Source organism: Nelumbo lutea, chromosome 2 (genome assembly GCF_056320005.1).
Source record: "Nelumbo lutea isolate HS-2025 chromosome 2, American lotus-T2T, whole genome shotgun sequence".
NCBI lineage: Eukaryota > Viridiplantae > Streptophyta > Magnoliopsida > Proteales > Nelumbonaceae > Nelumbo > Nelumbo lutea.
The window spans coordinates 57,950,193-57,972,151 of NC_142685.1; the positions used below are offsets into that span (position 1 = coordinate 57,950,193).

The window sequence follows — 21,959 nt, forward strand, 5'->3', positions numbered from 1 at the left end:
GCGAGTTGCCTGTGGCAAGCTACTTAAGGCGAACTGCCTGTGGCAAGCTGCTTAAGGCGAGCTGCCAAGAGGCCATACTTAGTTGGCATGAGGTGCCACATGTCACAATTCCACTGGAGGGCCAAATCTGCTCTCATCACCTTCCATTAGCATTCCATCAGCTAATACAATATTCTTTATTTCTACAACCCTAAACTATCCTTTTTTTAAGACACCATTTTCCCCTTTTAGTCAATTTTTTATAAGGTCCTAAATCTCATATTTTCTTGAATTTATTTAGATGGGTTTCACCTTAACACCTTGAGGATGATTGATAGGAAATGCAATGGTGTAGGTTTAGGGTAGGGATAATATTCCCTAATTCCAGCATTGATTTTGATCCCAATTTCTAATAGGGATAAAAGTTATCTTCCATCCTTGATCCCTTATGGAGATGGGCTCCTTATAGGGGACTCAAATTCTTGAAATTTTTTAACAACATATTCACGAGAAATAAATTTACTTAAAATGAAAAAAAATAAATTTAAATAATATTTTAAATATATTTTGATATATAATATGAACACTATCATATGTATATATATATATATATATATATATATAAGTTGCCATCCCTAATGATTGATTGATTCATAAATGCCTTCAAGAACAAACTATGCTTTATCATTGTCATTCTCATCATTTTGGCATTTTTCTAATTATCCATGGAATCTTGACATGGCAATTTAATAATTTTGTTTATAATTAACCCAGTAGCAAGTTAGGGGCAAAGTGCCATAACCTAAAAGTTTGGAAGGGGCCTTTGTGGTGAAACAAAGTTTAAGGGTTAAGCATTATGACCTCGAAGCACAAGCTGTCTAATTATAATTTAGATTTGTCAGCATTTGAATTGAATGTAAATGAATATCGATGTAAAACTCCAGTTCAGTTTGAATTTATCAGTGTTTGGATGGAGTGGAGATTTATGTCATGAACCAATGTAAAACCTCATAAAACATAAAGTTTACATTGGTTATCGATGTAAATACTATATGTTAAAATTTACACTTTTCTCATCATGCTTTTTAAAATGTAATGGTCACTTTCGCATAGTTTGGTATAAAACACCAGCGATGTACTCTCACACAGATGATGTTTTACACCGATTCCAAAACGCAGCCTTAATAATATTTGAACATTTGAACATGAAATATTTTCCTTCTATAGTCTAGCCTTGTAGGTGTAATCATGGCCAAGTAGGCCCAAGCTTAATATGGATAACCATGGTGTTTTATTGGAGATTTTAACAAATTCAAATCAGTTGAAAATAAGTTAGGTGGAAGAGAGCCTCTACCTAGTCAAATTCGAAATTTTAATCAATTTTTGAATGATTGCAATCTTATGGAGCTTGAAATGAAGGGTAATCAGTTCACTTGGAAAAATAAGAATATTTGGGAAAGAATTGACTAGGTCTTTGTGAATGAAGATTGGAGAATTTTATTCCCAAATGCTTCTCTCTATAACCTACCCTCCTTGGCTTCAGATCATTCCCCCATTTTAATACATACAAGTTTGATGAATTTTTTGGGTCCCAAACCTTTCAAATCCGAAGCTATGTGGTGTAGGGACCCAAACATTTGTAAGGTTGTTGGTAGAGGTTGGAATATTGAGGTAAATAGGATCTTAGGCTATCAGATTTATTAAAAGGAGAAACAACCTTGCAAAAAAGCTAAAAAAGTGGAGCAAAGAACATTTCGGCAACACCTTCGAAAAAAATAAAAAACTAGTTAATAGATTGAATCAAATTCAGAAAGACATTTCTGAATATCCAAATAATATCACCTTCTTAAATCATGAAAATGCTCTTCAAAAACAACTTGATAAATTGTTGGAAAGTGATGAGGCTTATTGGGCTCAAAGAGCAAGAATTGACTGGATCTATTTGGGAGACAGGAACAATAAGTTCTTTCATACAATGACTACTATTAGAAAATATCGAAATAGAATTATTAAAGTAAAAAATGATGAGGGCAACTGGATCAATGACCAACCAGGAATTACATCTCACTTCATAGAAAAATACAGGCAAAGGTTCAAATCATAGGGTATTTGTGGAATCAAAGATTTCATAAATGAAATTGACCAATGTGTTACTGAGGAACAAAATGATCAAATATATAGAGATGTTACAAATGTTGAGATTCGTGAGGCTCTTGAATCCATGAAGGATCTCAAGGCTCCACGCCTAGATGGCTTAAATGTTTTATTTTTCAACAAAAATCTAGAATATTATAAGAGATTCGGTGTGCCATGTAGTTAAAGCTTTCTTCCATAGCATAAAATTATCTAGGATTTTGAACCAAACTTTTATCACTCTTATCCCAAAAAACAAGAACCCTAAAACTATGAATGATTACGGGTCTATCAATCTTTATAATGTCATTTATAAAATCATTACTAAAATCATTGTCAATAAGATTAAACATCTCCTAAACAAAATTATATCCCCTTATCAGAGTGACTTTGTGCCAAACAGACAAATAAATGATAATATCCTTATTGTGCATGAGATGATACATACTAAAATCAGGGATTATGGCCTACAAAATTGATATGGAGAAGGCCTATGACAAATTGGAATGAGAGTTTATTGAGAATGCTCTAAAAAAATTTGGCTTTCATGAAAAATGGATTGCATGGGTTATGGAGTGTATAAAAATGGTCTCCTATAAGATTTTAATTAATGGGAGTCCAATAGATGAATTTAAACCTAGTAGAGGTATTAGGCAAAGAAACCATCTATCTCCTTACATCTTTGTTCTATGTGCTGGAAAAAGAAGCAATGGATAATGAAAAACAATTTGATTGCAGAATCTCGAAAGAGGGTCCACAGATTCCCATCTTGCAATTTGCAAATGGCCGCTTCATTTTTGCAAATACCACCATTCTTGCATGCATGAAAATTAAGGAAATCATTACAAATTATGCAAAGGCCTCAAGCCAATGTCCAGATTTTAACGAATCTGCAATTTGTTTCTCAAAGAATACTCCTCATAGATACTAGAAGATGCTCTCTAAAATGCTCGGAATCCCTTTGAAGGCTAAATCTAATTCTTATTCAGGGGCCCCCATTATCATAAGAAGAGTTTCAAAGAACACATTTACTCATATCAAAGAGAAAATGATGAATAAATTGGCAAATTGAAAAAACATTCTCCATCAACCACGAGTAGATTAACCCTCATTAATTCAACAAAAAACATGATGCCTCAATATATAACGAGTTCCCTTAAAATCCCTAAAAATTCTATAAATGAGTTGGATGAAATTCAATGAGATTTTCTTGGGACAATACTAATGGTAAGAAAACTCTCCACTTGATGAATTGGGAAAAAATCTGCACTCACAAAAGGTGGAGATGTATGGGAATAAGAAGACTCCATTGGGTCAATGAGGTCAATTTGGCTAAGTTAGGGTGGAGGATACTGAATGAGGAAAATAATTTATGGGTAAAAGTTATTAAGAGTAAATGTTTAAGAAGGCAAACTTTGTGAACACCAAAATAAAAAAAAAAAAAAACAGAATCTCTTGGGCCTAGAGAGGCATTATCCTTGCTAGAGATCTCATTAAAATGGGTTCTCATTGGCAAGTGGGTGATGAAATCACTATTAATTTTTTGTTGGATAATTGGATATATGACAAACCTCTAACTAAAGCTTTGAATCATAAAAAAGTAGCAGAAATGATTGATTTTGAGAGGGATTGTTAGAAGGAGGGCAAAGTTAAAGTTGAGGTCTCTGAAAATGTTTGCAAGACATTAAGACTATTCATATTGCCCCTAAATACATGGAGGATAGAAGGGTTTGGGGGTGTAATCTTAAGGGGATATTCTCGATAAAACAACTTATTTGCTTAAATGTTCCTCTATTTCAAACCCAATTGGCAACTTTAATTGACTGAATAACATTTGGAAATTGAAATGCCCTCCAAAGATTAAATTGTTTTTATTTCTTCTATTTAATAATAGGCTGTCTACTAAAAGCCATTTGAGAAAAAGATGATACAACATTGATGGCTCTTGTAGTTTTTGTGGGTTTGAGGAAAATACTGAACATATTTTTAAAAGTTGTGATCACACAAAGCAAGTTTGGCTTAAGTTAACACACATTTGGAGGGCCCAAACGAAAATGAAAATCCAAGTGATTGGTTCACAAAATAAATAAAACAAAACTCTATTCATAAAGGAAAATCTAGCTTTTGTTCTCTAGGTTGTTTGGAAAATAGGAACTCCAAAACCTTTAATGAGGTTACTACTCCCATTGCAATAATTTTAGATAGAGCTCTCAATATGTTTATGGAAATTTTTGATGGGATCAAATTTAGTACCTCTACCACATCCCGCAAGATTTGGAAACAAATTAGTTGGAATGCTCCAAAATAGGGCTATATTAAAATAAATTTTGATGCCTCTCGCAATAGCAACGAAAAATGTTCAATGGCCATTATAGTCCATGACCATCTCGGTAAGGTACTTGTGGTCAAAGCTTATAAACTTGGTACATGCTCTATCAACGGGGCTGAAGCATGGGTTGCATATGAAGCTCACATCCAAGCCACAAATTATAGGGAGTTTCCTATCATCATTGAGGGTGATTCGCCTCTTGTCATCTCCTGCCTCAAAGGAAGGTGGATATTCCTTGGAAGGTCAAAGGTATTTTCTCAAATTACTTGCGGAGGAGAGATTTGATTAAAGGAGGTTGTCAGTATCAATATGTTTTAGAGAAGCAAATCAGACAATTGATTGGCTTGCTCATGAGGCTCTCTTTTCTTATTCTTCTTTAGATTTCAGCACTTCATCTCCTCCCCCTTCTCATCTTCTTATTTGTTCTGTTGACTTTTGGGAACGTACTACCCCCCATTGTGTGTAGTACATTTCTATTCTTTTCAAAAAAAAAAAAAAAAAGATAACACCTATGATACAAGTATGGATCATGTAATGCGAACCAACCCATGCCTTGACTTCAGAGTATGGGTAATCATTTTCAACCTGGTCCAGAAATCCTGAAGTTGGGGCTAGATTTTGTATTTAGGCCTAAGATTTTTTGAGATCATCTCAGGTCCAACATCTAAGGAGTCATTTAGCAAGTTTTTTGAAGAAGATCTTCTGGTAGTTCTGACGGTTAAAAGAAGCATTGAGCTTTTGCATGAAGATTTGAGAAGCCTGAAGCTAGCTAGTTTGGCTACTACACGTCTTTTCGTGTATTTTTGTGCAAGAATAAAGCTAGAAAGACGCGAAAAACTCTATTTGGAGCTTCCCAAAATCAATCCAAAATGGACTTCTTGCATCTTTTTGATGCATTGACTTTTGGCAGTTAAATTTGTTACAAACCAAACAGAAAAAAAAATCGTGGTACAGTCTATCTAGTTTGTAAACAGCCGAAAGACCACATGGAAAGACACAAAAAATGGGGCCTAAGTTGGGCCTGGGTCCATACGTATTATGCCTATAGTACCATTAAAGTTGGATTATTTTAATAGTATCGTCAGTGCAAATAGTAATTGCCCAGATAGGCAAATATTTTAATTTTAAATTTAATGAGATATTTAAAAATTACAATAAAAGTCAACATATCTAAATCTTTTAAATGTTCTTTTCATATTTTTACTTTTTTTCCTCAATTTAAATCACGCGTTTAAATCTAAATACATGCATTTAAATCTACAATTTTCAAAATATGAAATTGAAGGCATTTCAAAATCTAAATCAACATGTAATCATAGTCCTATAATTGGGCACTGGTTTGGCCGAGCTGAACCAGGGTTAGAATATGTTATAAGCTTAACCTAATCCATGACCACCTCTACTTCAGAGCGACAACCTTAAATAGGAATGACTACAGCCCCTGAACAACGATGCAAGTCTCAGGGTCAGGGTGGAACAGATGTAAACTGGTGGGTTCTCATCAAATGAATGGATAGCGAAAGATTGGAGAAATTACAGTTTTATATTTATTTATTTTTAAATAATGTAAATTATTGCATTAGGTATCATCAAGGTCAAGGTTCAATTGGAAATGCAAAAGAGTATCAAGAGGCAAAAATTGAGATATGTATCATGATATGTTAGACAAATTAATTTAAGATACAAATGGTTATATTAGGGGAATTCATATATATCTTAATAATATACAAAATCATTAAAGAAAATGTTTGGTTATGATGTTGGAAAGATATGATACTAAAAAAATTTACAACCAATCAACTAGCATCATAACGCAACATAACAGTAGTGATCAATCAGGCGGATTTTCATCAAAATCATTGGAGAGTGGGGAGGGTTGTGTTTGATCAATGCCTTTTTAATATGATGTCTTTCCTTCCCTTAAAGAAAATGAATATACATATACAATAAACGTATATTTTAATAGTTTATATAAAGTATGAATTATGAAGATGTGCTTAGGCAATGTTGATGAAAACAATAGAGTAACCAAAATATGCATACAAAGCTTTGCAGAATGGGTAACCAAGGTTTGAAACATGGTAATGGAAGAGAAATCTTAGTGTTGATGATGTTTAATTGATAAGGTTTTTTTTTTTTTTTACATGTGAATAAGATCTAAGAATGAACTGACTTATAATTTGTCAAGTAGTGTATGCATATTTTAATCTACATGAAAATCCCTCACCCACCCCTCCCTAAAAAAAAAACATAAATACATGAAGAAATGTTAATGGGTCGGGTTTGTTACGGGTTTGGCTCAACCTGAACCTGACCTCATGCAATGTCAACATGAACCCACCCCGCTCAATGCCAATGAATTAGCCTAAGACCATTCCAATTGACCCAATAGGGGTGGGGTAAGTGCTGGTTGATCAATTAACCTGACCCACATGTATGTAAGGCATTTGAAATCTTCCACACTGGTCTCGGCCTAAGTAACAAGCCCAAGCCCACAAAATTGCATGCTGGGTCTGAAATAATTACACACCATTTAAGCGAAAGCAAGCAGACTTCACAAATTTAACAAATGGTATCAATTTGTCCAAAAGCCATGTTTGGATTGATAAAATAAAAACAAACCAAATTCCATTCTTTTACAATTAAACCAAATATGAATCCATCCTCCATCCCAATTTCATCCAATATGATTCAATCTTACAATACTCGCATTATATAATAATAATAATAATAAAAAAAAAAAAAAAGTTGGTTTCAATTACAGTATTGTGTATATTTAACTAAGATATATTGGTTCAGATCTCGAAGTTAATTCTTGGTCATTCTATTTTGATATATAACACCAAAGTTACAAACATGTGCATATGAATCATGCTTTTCTTCCGTAGATATAAGCATATGCATTTAAAGAATGTTGAGTTATAAATGCTTTTATAAAAGTGTTTTCATAAACGTATTTTTATAAATATTTTCGTAAAGTATTTTCATAAAAGTATTTTTATAAAATTCAACTAGGGATAATTTTATAAGTGGTATTTTAAAATTCAACTAGGGATAATTTTGGAAAAGAAAAGTTGAATGCGTGCTCATTGTATAAAAACTAAAAAAAAAGCTGGAAATTTTGGGCTTAAAAAAAGCCTATTATTTTTAAAATAAACACCTATTCCAGGCTTATTTTTTAAATACCAATAAGTGCTTAATGACCCAAATAAATACTTATTTTTAAATACTCTCAAACATGGCCTAAAGCTAGCTCAAACCCGGACTTACCCACATTGTATTTGAAATTGGATTCAAATAAATATGTACACTTAAATTTTTAGTCATATTAAGCATAATTCGGGGTACTCTAGCATAGTGCCACCCACACTATAACTACATATTTCAGGGGAGATGTTTCCAATATGCAGTTCTAGTGTCTTGTGGGTACATGTGGATAGCCTTTGTGGATAACAGATCCGCGCTCCCTTGTAGTAGCATGGGTGAGGGCTTTGGGACATGAGTTTCCATTTGTTGAGGACTTTGGTAGTTTGGTGGATCTAAAACCAGCATTCTCTGCATTTGTTGAGGACTTCTTGTTTATTTGCATAACTGTCACTTTATATCTTTTGAAGTCCTCTCCTCGTTGTAGAATTGAGACCGGATATGCTCCTCATACCTAGCACCTCACAGGTGCCTCACACATACATCCTATCATACATTGGGAACATCTCTCGTATTTATTTGTTATTATTCACGGGAGATATTCCCAATGCACAGTGAATGTACATGTGAAGTGCCCATTTGTGAGGAGCAGATCCCGTCACCATAATGGACTCCCCACAGAGTGCATCCTATTTATGGCCCATGGTACATTCCCCAATGTATTGGGAATATCTCTTCACACTACAAAGTATGTGCCAGACCACATGCTCCTTACATTATATCCTCCAAAACATCTTTTGTATTTGTCATGGGGAGATGTTTGCATATATAGGAGAATATGCTGCACGCGTGGGATGTGCTTTGTGGGGAGCTCCATGGCCCCATCGGAACTCCTCATTGTAGATTATATATTTTATCTTGTTACTAATTGATCATGTAAATATATATATCAAAGGAGACTGGATCTATTCCTCACACATGATGCCTCACATTGACCTTACAAACACATCCCACTGTACATTAGGAACATCTCTCTTACTGCATATTACACAACTGAGGATAGTATCCACAAGGACATTATTTTCATATTGCATAGTACACAATTGAGGATAGTTAAGGGTGGGGACAGAGCAGGATGCACATTGCACACCAGACCTCTTTTTACAATCAGTAACAGAAGAATTTTCCAACTGACCCACCATCAGTTGGTGCATGGGACTATATAGGGTGAACACGGATCTTCTGAAAACAAAAAACTCTATACACGTGGCATCTTGCAGAGTTTTTGTTTTTGGGACATCAAAGCATATAGTTTGTGGGTTTCATCCAATGTCCCCTCTTTAGGGTGATTATCTCAACTATTAGGTCATTGGCCCTGATTTCTTTTTGGATCTAATACTTAGACCATATAGAGCATGGATTGGCACAAATTAGTGCGTGTTTCAATTCAGGAAGTCAAAATCTGATTCATTGAAAGCCCTAAGCCAAGGCATCCTGTAGATGGGTTTGATGAGGTGGGAAAGTCCAATGGAAAAAAAAGAAAAAGATGTTCAAATTAAAGGGTAAACCAAGCATGATGGAAAGCAAGACAGCTTTAATCAAATGACATGTGTAATTGTGCACTTTATGATGTAAAAGCCACTATTAATTGTCACAAAGGAATGAAGTTCATCCTAGTGGGAGTATACCTCAGCCTCATGTGCTCTTTCATCTTTGCATCTGCCAACAACACATTGGGCTGGCACCTGCTCTATTATAATGTGCCAAATTGCCTCAATATTCTCTTTTATCTTCTCTTGCTCCATTTGCCCCTGTTGACACATCCATCCATGCCACAGTTCTATATGTTTCATTATCTCCATCCATCATTCTTTCTTTTGTTTTTTTTTTTTGTTTGAAAATCAACTCTATCTATCTATCTTGGGGAAGTAATAATAAATGATATTAGTGTTCATAATTTAATAATAGATATGACATTGAACAAAATGAAGTTGACCCTCTATAATTGAGACAAGGATTTAGGCTCAGATAATGTCGGTGATCTCTATCTACCTTGTGGCACCCCTATAATTGAAGGGTAAATTTATGCAATGACCTAGTGTTGAGATGGTCACTCAGCATTACCCTAAAAAAGGTGCGGGATCAACCTATGGAACTGCAAGCTCTCCGTGGTATAGTATGGCCACTGCATCTCACCTGCACCCTACTTTGTCTCTACTACAAAATCCCCTCAAATGTGCATCAGTTGCACTTTGCAGCAAAACATTGATTGATGGAACATTTTTTTGAAACTTGAACCAATGTAAAGTAATCAGACTTTAAATTAAAATGGTTGAGATTCGAATTTCACATACAGCTGAATACATCGTAGTTGAATTCATTATGTAATTCAAAATATAGAAAACAAGGGTGAAATATTGTATGGAGAAGTACAAATACACAGGATGCAGAATTCTGAATTCCAGCTCCCTACTACTAGTTCTCTCCCCCTGTAAACCACATCCTGTCCATGAATTTGGCATCAATTTATGATCAGGATGCATTCTCCCTGTACTTTGAAGCTATAAAATTCTGATCTGGGCTGATTCATCATTCTCCCAATATTGTATCAGCCATATGGGTGCCACATGATATTGATATTGACACATTCCTATTTTCTCCGTAGGCTGTGTTTGGGAAGAGTACAGATACAAATACATTATGTAAAAAATGTTGTATATAGTATTCTTAAATCTTGTATTTTCATTGTACATATTTATATTTGTGTTCAACCCAAACTGGGCCTTACCGTCTCTATTTCGAGGGCCATTTTGGATATTTCATGAATTTATGTTTATTTTTTCCTAAAAATAAAATAAAAACGATTTAATTTTCTTTACACTAATCAAATAAGTCAAAACTTTATTAACGCTGAATGAACCCAAACATAAAAACCTAGTTATTTAGTAGTTGAGCCATTGCTATTATTGTTATCATCGACCATTCGACCTTGTTTTCTTTCTTTTGAAAAGTTCTGAAAGCGTTAAAGCTCTCTTTGGTTGCCAATAAAACGTGTGAAAAAATGATAAAGAAGCTTGAGTTGGACGCAAATGGTCTCTTTCTTTTCTTTCATTTTCTATATTTTATCATTCACATCCAGTACAGTATTGTTTCAGATATATTTCTAAACATATGGGACTGGACAAATAGAAAGAAAATCCTTCATTCCCGTTCTTGCTTTATCTTTTATAAATAAATCCAAGTGAAATGAAATAAAATAAACTTCATCTGACAGTTTCAGAGGATTTAAATCAATGTTTTAAAAACCGAATTGAAATCAGAACTGCTTTGGCCATGGTTTTCAAAATCGGATCGGACCAGATGGTCGGAGTGGAAAAAACCAGGAACTGGTCACTTGACCGGTTCCGTTTTCCCCTAAAATCACTTTTTCTCCAAAAGTGTTGATTTTGATTAGTAAACCGTTGAATCGGCCGATTAACTGTTCGAACGTTTTTTAACTTTTTTATCTTTTTGTTAAAATGGGCAAACCGTTTGAATCGAACGATCGAACTGTTCAAACTGATAACCGGGACCCCTGATCAGTTCAGTCACCGGTTTGTTTTTAAAAACCATGGCTTTGGCCACAAATTTCTGCATTAGTGATTTAACTGTCCGGCCTAAATGGATCAGTTTGCCCCAGTTGAAGAAATAAAAATAAAAATAAAATTAAAAACGGTTAAAAATCATTAACAAAGATCAGAACCTCGTTTGGGCAAGAAGACAGTTGCATGGGAACCGTTTGGGCAATAAATTAGAAAACCACTCTACATGTAAGCCCAGTTCCAACCTACATAGATTCACATCTGGCCCATTCTCCTCATAATTGGATAATGGGTTGGGCTTCAAGGGGAAAGTCCACGTAAAATAGGATCCAAATCCCAGTCCATATTACGTGGCTCGTATGGTATGGCTTCAAATCACACTTTTTTTTTTTTTTTGTTTATCAACTCCCGTTGGGCCTCAGGTGGTGGGGCCCACATGGTCCCACACATTTGACCTCCATGCGAATTGCCAATTGCCAATGGCCAAGTTGAATTTGGATGGATGTGTACAAAGAAGAAAGAGAGGAAAAACCCGCAAAAAACTTCGTGGGGCCCCATAAATTGAGGACAAACTTTCTCTAGGGGTTTAGATTTGATGCTCTGGATGAGATAGTGGGCCCCCCTTGACAAGATGCCAAGCATCTGGTCCTCACACACGGTCTTCTCACCACAGGATAGGATTGGGTTTGCTTTCACCAGTCTTTCAGCCACCCCTTTTGAGATTCATCTTCCCCCGGCTGGAGGCAATGCATCCCTGCTTTGCTTCCTGTGGAAAGCAAAGCAAAGCAAAGCCCACGTAGATAAACCACGTATTTTGCATTCTTAAATATTAAACGCAGTCGTGGGCTTCTTTGTTGTGGATTCTCATTATCCAATTGCAAAGAAAGCCCAAAATCGCATTCACACGTGAATTTCATCATATGTTTTTAGATTCTTTTCTCCAGTGTTTCTCTTATTGAGGATGTCTTATTATTGAAAATTTATATCTAAATTCAATCTGAAATGCGATGAGATTTGAAGATTTTGGATTTGAATTCGAATAAATTCATATTTAATCTGAATCTGCTTTAATTTTTGAAAATATAAAAAGATTAATTACTTTTTAACTTTTCTATATAATAAATTAATGTAAATATAGTATACTGAATTTTTTATATATAAATTTATAATATATATACAGTTTTAAATATAATTATATACAATTCATATATTAAAATTAATACATATTATAATATAATTGGATTCACATAGATTCAAATCCCAATCTAATCAGATTACATAAATATATTATCTCGATATAACATAATTGAATGAAATATCATAAATTTTCAAATATCATTGACAGACCTACCTCCTATGATCTAAATAAATCTATCTGTCTATAATCGGTTCTCATTTCGCAATCAAGGCATTTTCAAGTGGTGACAACTTTTTCGGTTGGGTTGACAAAGGGTAGATCCTAACTTAACCCTAATTATCCAAGTTAGAGTTGATCCATGCATCAAATGGTTCAACCATTCGGGCGAGTTGGTATTTGGATCAAACTGATTTGTAAACATTGAAAAGTAGATCAAACACCTTTTTTCAGTCTGATTCGGACCATGTTGTATCCATATCGACCCATATATTCTAGTTCCCTTACACCAACATGACATGAGAACACGGATTAATTTTCGGCTTTGTGCACTGAGAAGACAAAAAAGCACTATCATACAGTATAACTTCAACCAATACAATTTAAAAAAATTTTCAATAGTTAAAGAACAGATCCTTTTGTTTTATCTGGTTTACAGTTTACACGCTTCCAATAGTAATAATTTTAGTTGTATTTCATCTACAGCTGAAGCACTTACCATTAATAAAAAAGCTATTAAGTTTTGATTACAAAAATCTTCATGACCTAGTCAATTAACTTTACAGCATTGTCGCCGCCGGTAGTTGAGCAAAGCCGCCGGTAGTTGAGCAAAGCCGCCGGTAGTTGAGCAAAGCCGCCGACGCCGTGCATTGAAAAGCAAATGCAATGCAGTTAAGGTTAAAAGTAGCCTACAGATAGGAAAATGACTACTCGTCTACTCCCTCTCTGGTGCTGAACAAATCAGATTGCTTTAGCAATAGCTTATTAACTTGGATTTTTTGCTACAGAAGCAACGAAGCATATATAAGCAGCCATAGCCAGACTCCTTTCTTTTCTCTTTCCGATTCACACCCACCCATTTCCATCTAAGCCATCATCTCTCTCTCGTTCAGCAAATGAGATTCAAAGCCTTATTAGTTATTACAAGAAATGAAGAACAACGACATGACAAATACATTCCGCAACGAATATAATAGAGTCCAAAGGCCAAGCAAGCCGCAGGAAAAAAAAAAAATAATAATGGGGCAGACGAGAAAGAATTACTGGTATCTAGTTAGTCACGCCGACGAGAAGCAACTAAAGCCATTTTTGGAATGACTTTTCTCCTCCCTGTTCATTCATTGCTTTCTGAATTTGATTTAAATTAACTAGCACGGTAGGAATGTAAGCAAGGGAGGGAGAGTCTCCATTAGGCCATTGTCTCTACGATTGTATCGTAATATTTCACCAAGTCCACATCAACAACGGCTCTTAGTCTTAGCTTTTTCTTCCTTTCTTGCTCTGGAGATAAACATTAAAAAGCCTACGAGGAAAGTAATACATTATTGCCATTACTGTTTTTATGATTTTACATATATAAAACGGAAACCCATTATTCCCAAAATCGTAGGTTCATTCAACAAGAAGAAAGCGCGGGTTTTACAGATACATGAAACTTCCCCTCCTCAAATCATCAATCAAGATGCTTCTTAACACCCGCATTCTCCTAATCTGTCTCTTAACCACCTTTCTTCCTCTCATCAGAGTCAGAGCTACCCTCAACCTCACTCTTCCCCATCAACATCCCGACCCCGAATCTGTTGTTCAAGATGTACAGAGGTAACAAAGCAAAGCACAGCAAATGCACATTTAGCTTCTTATTTCTCTACTGCTCTGCCCCTGCTTCCTCTGTTTTCTCCGTCGTTTATTTCAATCTGGGTTGTTCCATTTTCGTCTGATTTTGCAGGAAAGTGAATGTGTCCGTCTCGAGGAGGCAAATGCTTGGAGTTTGGAACAAGGACCAGTTTTCGTGCGTCACCGGTAACCCCATCGATGACTGTTGGAGGTGCGACCCCAACTGGGAAGCGAACCGCCAACGGTTAGCAGACTGCGGGATCGGGTTCGGCCGAGACGCGCTTGGCGGGAAGGGGGGTCAGATCTATGTCGTCACCGATTCTTCCGACCACGACCCAGTCAACCCTACGCCGGGCACGCTACGACACGCCGTGATCCAAAACGAGCCCCTCTGGATCATCTTCGCAAGCAGCATGCTAATCAGGCTGAAGCAAGAGCTTATCGTGAACAGCTTCAAGACCATCGACGGCCGCGGCGCCAATGTCCACATCGTGGGTGGTGGATGCATCACCATCCAGTACGTTAGCAATATCATCATCCACAACATCCACATTCACCACTGCGTGCCCTCCGGCAAGGCCAACGTGCGCTCGAGCCCAACCCATTACGGCTGGCGGACGATGTCGGACGGCGACGGAATCTCCATATCGGGGTCGAGGAAGATATGGATCGATCACTGCTCGCTGTCTTACTGCACAGACGGTCTAATCGATGCGATTCTGGGTTCGACGGGAATTACCATATCAAACAACTACTTCTCCCATCACGATGAGGTAATGCTGCTGGGACACAACGATGCCTATATGCTGGACTCTGGGATGCAAGTGACCATTGCGTTCAATCACTTCGGCGAGGCGCTGGTGCAGAGAATGCCGAGGTGTAGACATGGATACATCCACATCGTCAACAACGATTTCACGCAGTGGGAGATGTACGCCATCGGAGGCAGCGCCAACCCCACCATCAACAGTCAGGGCAACCGCTACATGGCGCCGACGAACCCGAACGCGAAGGAGGTGACGAAGCGGGTGGACACAGACGAGAGTGAGTGGACGAGATGGAACTGGAGGACGGAGGGGGACCTAATGGTAAATGGGGCGTTCTTCGTGCCATCCGGAGAGGGGCTTGGGGTGAAGTACGCCAAGGCGACGAGCGTGGAGCCCAAGTCGGCTGAGCTGATTGACCAGTTAACCATGAACGCCGGTGTCTTGGGAGGGACCAGGTATGTCTTTTCCTTTGTTGCTCTCTTGTTCACTTTCCGGTTTCTCATCATCCATAACTAAATTAACGTCCAATTTAACTGTCACTTAAGAGGGGTATTTAAATAAATGTGTAAATTACATATTAGTACTTGCCATACTGCCATTACCCCCTGAACTTTCTTTTGCACAAAACCCCCTAAGCTTTCAGATTCGGACAGAAATCCCCTTGCTTGACATTCCTCATTTAATTTTGAAAAAGATTCTCTCATGTAATTGTTTAAACTTTTTTAAATTCCCAAACTATCCTTTATCCAATAATTTTTTCTTTTTAAATAAGTGTTGGGGCTTGTTTTATAGCGGTTTCTTCTTTCCTGATTTCCATATTTGTTTTTGGCTTGATTAATATTAATTGGATGTTGTATTTGTTGCAATTCCAAGTTTTAGTAGAAGTTTTTCTTTATTTTTTGCAATTTTCATTTTATTAAAATTCCAGTAAATCGATTTCTTCTATCACGCAACTTAACAGATAAGGGGTCTTTGTATGAACTTGAAAGTTGAAGGGGTAATCGCCACTACCCCTAAAATAGCATTTCTTTTGCTTGTTTTATTTTAGATTTTTTTGCATGTTTTATTTCTTCATTTTTTGGTAAGGAATTGTTTGATTTCTTCATTGGTAAACCAGTGGACGTTGGCTGACCCATAAAGCCTTGTTAATGGGGTTTTGCAGTCTTGGTCTTTCAGCTTTTCAGATTCTTCTCTTGTTGCTTTTTCTCTTCTTTCGTATGTAAAAGAAGTGCTTTCTAAAAGCACTTAAAAAAAAAAAAAAAAGAAAAGTCGTTTTCTGTTCACTTCAACAAGATAAAAAAAGGAATTGTAGGAGAAGCTTAGGGCTACAGCTGCGTTTTGTTTGGATGTTGGGTGAGTGCTCTCAGGCTGGAATATTTGAAATTGACGGAGATGTCTTTACTTTAGATAACATGAGTCATGGTATTCCTGTAAACCTGCGCGCCAGCCCATGAGTTGGGTTGTGAATGCGACTCGTTTTCAATGTCACTAGCCGTAGAGTGAGACTGATAAGAGGACTCAACACTCAAGGAGGCAGCTCCTAGTGTACTAAATTAATTATATAAATAATTAGTAAAAGTTATTAGGTTAAAGACAGATTGCTGCTGACTAAGTGATTTTGTGACTTTTTTGTTTATTTTTGGTGACGACTGGACAGGGACAACAGTGGGAGCATAACGTACCCGGTTTTCAACGGTGGTGGGACCAGCACCGGCACGGGCACCGGCACCGAAGTGGGGTCGGGTGGTTTCGCTGGTGGGGGAGGAGGTGATCCAGATTACTTCGGAATGATCTTCGGGAGCGGCAGCGGCGCACCACCGCCACCCTCCTTTTCCTGCCTTTCTTCCTTGTTATTATTTCTGTATCTTATCTCCACCATCACCACGTTATTATAATAATATAGATTATAGTAAATTATTATTTATAAGATTACTGAAATCGATAGAAAGAAAGAAAGAAAAAAAAAAAGGAGATTATAATTGCATATCTTCAAATTTTTGATTTGATCAGCTCGTCCTATCCCTCTTGTATAATTAATTAATTAAAGGCCACAAAAAAGTTCTTGAAGTTGGGTCCACCTGGATCTAACATGTTTTCATGATTGTGTTGCTGTGACCGTTGGATTTGGATCCATAGGTCTTGAAAAAAGAGTTTAAATCTGCCCCTCACAAGATTGTTGTTCCTCACAACGTTCCACAGAACATTTCTGTCATGTATTGGAAACATCTCTCGATTATGACAAAATTATTTTTGAGATTTTCTGGGGGTTGATTTAGTCTCTAAAAAAAGATTCTCTGTGTGCGGCTGAGCTGGATCATGGTTCTTTTTTTTCTTTTTCCCGGATCCCCTGTCCGTTTCATGGGCACCTTTCGTTTTCTTCCCTTTTTCAACACTTCGAAGGTTGAGAACTTTACTAGTTAATTTTGTTGGATCTGTTTCACGTTGTTGAACATGGCATGTGGGCCGATTTGGCAACCAGTCCAATTTGCCCTTGTCTGTGGGCTTTGAATTGATATAATGACATCCTCCTTAGATGCACTGTCTTCCCTAGGCTAAAACCGTAGGGTTGACACTTTTTTAACTTGTTATATCTGATTCAATGTGCTGATCCAGTCCACATTTCCACATCGCCACCACTATAGTCTCTGGACTGAGACAAGAGATTCATTGCAATTTGCAAAAAGGTATTGGCCCATAATTAATTGGTGTGAATATGATCCACATTAATTCTCGGCCCATGGGTGATAAGGTTCCATTCCAAGCCCACACTTTGTCCTTTGGAATTCGACGTGGAACATAATGTGGTGTTTGGTTATGCATGGAGATGGGACCCCAATCCAGTTTATCACTTCATCTGCAACAAACAATCATGGTTGTGATTGTCCAGTAACCTGCTTGATTGTTTCAAAGTTTGGGCCCAGAGAAGTAGATGGAGTGGCTCACACTGGATTCAGTAGGGCCCATCAAATCATGTTATCTGGTGAATCATATACCTAATAACAAAAAGCCACCAGGAAATAATCCAAACCCAGGCCTATCGTAAAGTCATCACCATGACTGCATGTCCCCATCAATTCAATTATATGGATTGAGGAGTGTGGGCCCAATCTGTGCTGTAGTGTTGAAAACCAAGCCCACGAACTATCAGTGAGTCCATGCCTCCTCCATGGTTTATATTTCTCTCTCACACAAGTCACGAGCTTCTGGGATTGCAACTGACTGGGGAGTACTATCTGGGTTTCTAAAAAGCACCTGTTCAACTGATACAGGAGGACAAATTGACACCGAGATTTTCTTCAACTACAGGTTCAATATGGGAATTGCTTCTGACTTCTAACAAAAACCAGATAAGAGAAGGAAAACAGCTTTAGCTCTTATAATCAGATCAAACCAGGGATCTTTTCCCACACTTTTGAGCAAAACAAACTTGCTCTACCCACCAACACTCATAATTCATCTCATCCTGTCGTTCTCTTCTAAACATTTCCATGTGAAACAAAGAAAGTTGCTCTCTCCTCTCTCTCTCTCTCTCTCAATTCAAATTCATAATACATTGATTTATATAATCCTATTTATAAACTGACAAAATTCATTAATATAAAAAATGGGTTGATATTGTGACATCTGAACCGATCAAATAATTAATTATTATATTAATAGGGGAGGGGTGGGGGATGGATGAGGCATCTGACATCTCCATTGCGCATGACTAGTTGCTGTGGGCCTTGTGAGTTGTGGCTAGTGATCCTTCCCTGAGGGAATCTGTCCTTATGTTGCATAAGATTTGAACCCAAACCCATTTATTGTCTTCACCTTCTTTCTGATGAAACCCAATCTCCTGGGCCTACAATAGGGCCGGCCTACAAAACCATCAGCCCAGCCCACCGATGATCCTACATGCAGGGCCTGATGTGATGGGTCATTCAACGAGAGGGCCTGAAATGATAATCAAAAAAAGAAAAGAAAAAAAAAAAAAAAAAGAAAACGTAAACGGTGGGTTTAGAATCCTTCATTTTCTTTTTTATAGGGTGTAGCCGTGTAGGGTTTTGGATCTTAAATTGCAAGATTGGGCTTCTGGGTTTAAATTATACTTGTACACCTCCATCTTGGCTATGGGCTCAGGGTTCGTGGATTCCGGGTCACGGACCAGGTCAAAACCATGAGTAGAAAGACCCATATAATTTCCTCAATTTTTGTTTTTATGATAACTCCCACTTTTTACATGACGCAATGATACCTTTCTTCCTTCGCTTTTACTGGGTAAGAGTGAGGCATCAAATGTCCCACAAACAAAGAGACAAGAACCGAAAGGGTTGGCTATATTCCTGTAGCTCATCCATCTTTTTATCACATTTTTGTTCTTTCTCATAAAATTTTTAAAGAGGTATTTTTCTTGGTTTTCATACTTATTATTATTATTATTATAATAATAATTATTATTATTATTATTATTATTATTATTATTATTACAAAAAAGCAGAAACAAAATTAATTAGCAATGACACGATGTCACTATATTGGAAACTAATTCCGACATATGTTTATACACATTATTTATTCTGTATGGGACCAACTGAGCTTAGCTGGTTTGTTCTAGTAAATATGGGGATTGGAACTGACTTCGGAGGGGAACTATTAATGTGATGCTGTATTACTCCCAAAAAATATATATCATTCAATGTAAAAGTTTAAGCTGTTAGACGAGTAGCTCTCAAATGAAAACTTATTAAGTTTGAAGCATAGATAAGGCAGGTCCACCTAGAGATCGCATCAGCGCACCAGAGCATGGTTTTTAAAAACGACCCAGAAACTGAATCGGTCAGGGGTCTGATTATCAGGTCAAAAGTCCAATCTGACAAAAAATAAGAAGATAAAAAAAGGTCAAAACTGTTCAAACGGTTAATTGCCTGGGTCAGCGGTTTGCTGACCAAAATCAATGGTTTTGGGCAAATTTTCGATTTTGGGGAAAACCGAAGCCAATCACCTGACCGATTCCCGATTTTTCTAGTCTGACCATCCGATCCATCCAGTTTTAAAAATCATACACCACAGCACATTCCAACTTTGTATTGGAAACATCTCCTATGACAATCAAATACTAAATCACTTGATCAGACAAACCCTGATACCATCTAAAGGAACCACTGAACGGGTTTTCTTTTCATACATGTTCTAGAATTAATTTTGTGTGCATCTTTTGTTTATGTTTTTCTATCGCTGATGTAGGTTTTATACTTGTTATTGGGTAAATTCACTGAAACGGGAAAATCTTTGTTTCTTAGCCATCGATTAGTATTAGAACTTTACAGCTATTGTTGCTTTTGCAGATGATTGTAATTCCAAGGATAGCTTAGGTGGTGTTCAATGCTTTTATTTTCATTAGTTTTTAAAAATACATCAGCAGAGAAAAGCAAAAACATGTTCTTATTTCTTAAGCTATGTTTTTGTTTTGAAAAGAAAAAAGTTGGTCATACAAACATATTAAATAACCAGATGAAAACATATTCCCTAGACCAGAAATTTAAAAACATGTTTTTGGTTTCAGTTTTAAAAATGAAAAACATACATATAACCAATAACATGTTTTCTGTATTTTTGTTTAACAACCAATTTGTTTTCAGATTAGTTGGTTTAGTTTTGCTTTTGGAACTTGTAACAAGAAAAACAATTCAAATCGGTGTTCAGTTTTTTTTTTAAATATATATAAGCACTTCAAAAGTTCAAATTTATGATACAACTCAGTGGTGTTCAGTACTATATATAACTCCAAACATTGTCTTTGTTCTTTTTTTTTTCCAAACTTTTACTTCTTAAAATTAAAAAACACAATTCAACAACGTTTTCCCCTCTTCTTTGTGTTAGACAGAATATGCCCTTAGCTCCAATCAGAATAATGTACATTATGACATTTATTGTAAATGAATAAAATACATATTTGATTCATGTTATTGTGGTGTGTTTCTGTATAATATCCTTAAATTGGACACATATGAGACTCGTATTAGTTTAGAATATTCACAACCGTTAGATAAATCTGGGGAGATTTATCTTGTCAAGGTTGACACTAATGTGCTACCAAATTGGTTGGGGTAGCTTGTCTCAACTGCCAGTATGAGACCTGAGGTACATGCAGTGTGAGTTTTCTTGAAATCTTGAACTGGACCAGAATTCTAGTATTGCCCTGGACCTTGGAAATAGATGGGCAAAACTAGAATGTTACACTTGACCCCTAGATTCGATTATGATACTGAACTAAGTGTCAGATTGGACTGTTTTTGATATGCCAATTAGTGAGATCCTTAGAGGGGGTCAAACCTAGGTATGTTGGGACAGTCCGGGAATTCATTTGAGTGGGTGATCATAGTGACAGGATCAACCCCTTTGTCGAACAAAGTGAATGATCGGGGATGCACTCTCTGATGAAAACCAAAGCTGCCGGCAACAAATTTCAATCGTTGAAATCTGTTTTTGCAAAATATATTTACATAGAGATATACATACATACATATATATGATTTCAAAACGCTTGCAAAATGTTTTAATTCCCGGGATCCATGCGAGTAAAGAGTGAACACTGTTCCTTGCAGTCAAGGGAGAGATTCTCTCTTGTCAGGCAATGTTTGATCATTATGGGCTGAGAGGTTAAGTGTAAGACCATTGAGGATAATACCTGATGGACTAATCTTGCATCTGCCCACAATCCTTGTGTTTTTATAAGGTGACTTGACCCAGAGACCATTTAGTGTAAATGTTGAGCCCATTAAGAGCCCATGGTCATGGATTTAGGGATTCACTGTCACCTATAGTGAATTCAGCCAAACCTTGTAACAGATGCTGGACTAAACCCATGTAACTGATGTGTAAATCAATGTTTAGGTCCCACGCCATACAATGATACCCAATTGGGCAGCAGTGAGCACATGAACTTAATGGGCCTAAAGCCCAATTCGAACTGATTTAATATGATTAATTAAAGAGGGGCAGTTCTGGGATTTAGATCAATAGATATGATAAGAGATTGTCCATATCCACTCAGAGAGTTCATATCCAAATAAAGA

General features: G+C 36.7%; 1 protein-coding gene across 1 annotated transcript; it reads left to right on the top strand.

Annotated features, from left to right (window-relative positions):
* The first annotated feature begins 13,690 nt into the window (after window positions 1-13,690).
* On the top strand, window positions 13,691-16,895 carry LOC148870936 (putative pectate lyase 18). Its single transcript, XM_088968119.1, has 3 exons — window positions 13,691-14,119; window positions 14,247-15,356; window positions 16,559-16,895. Exons 1-3 carry the CDS (start codon window positions 13,950-13,952, stop codon window positions 16,794-16,796), a joined length of 1,518 nt encoding a protein of 505 aa, XP_088824245.1. The 5' UTR covers window positions 13,691-13,949; the 3' UTR covers window positions 16,797-16,895.
* Window positions 16,896-21,959: the final 5,064 nt, after the last annotated feature.

What these genes read in the sequence shown, in the direction of transcription:
- LOC148870936 (XM_088968119.1), top strand. Translation starts at nt 13,950, where the DNA reads ATGAAACTTCCCCTCCTCAAATCATCAATCAAGATGCTTCTTAACACC. An exon ending in GTTGTTCAAGATGTACAGAG is followed by an intron (nt 14,120 to 14,246) that starts GTAACAAAGCAA and finishes CTGATTTTGCAG; the next exon opens with GAAAGTGAATGTGTCCGTCT. An exon ending in GGTGTCTTGGGAGGGACCAG is followed by an intron (nt 15,357 to 16,558) that starts GTATGTCTTTTC and finishes ACGACTGGACAG; the next exon opens with GGACAACAGTGGGAGCATAA.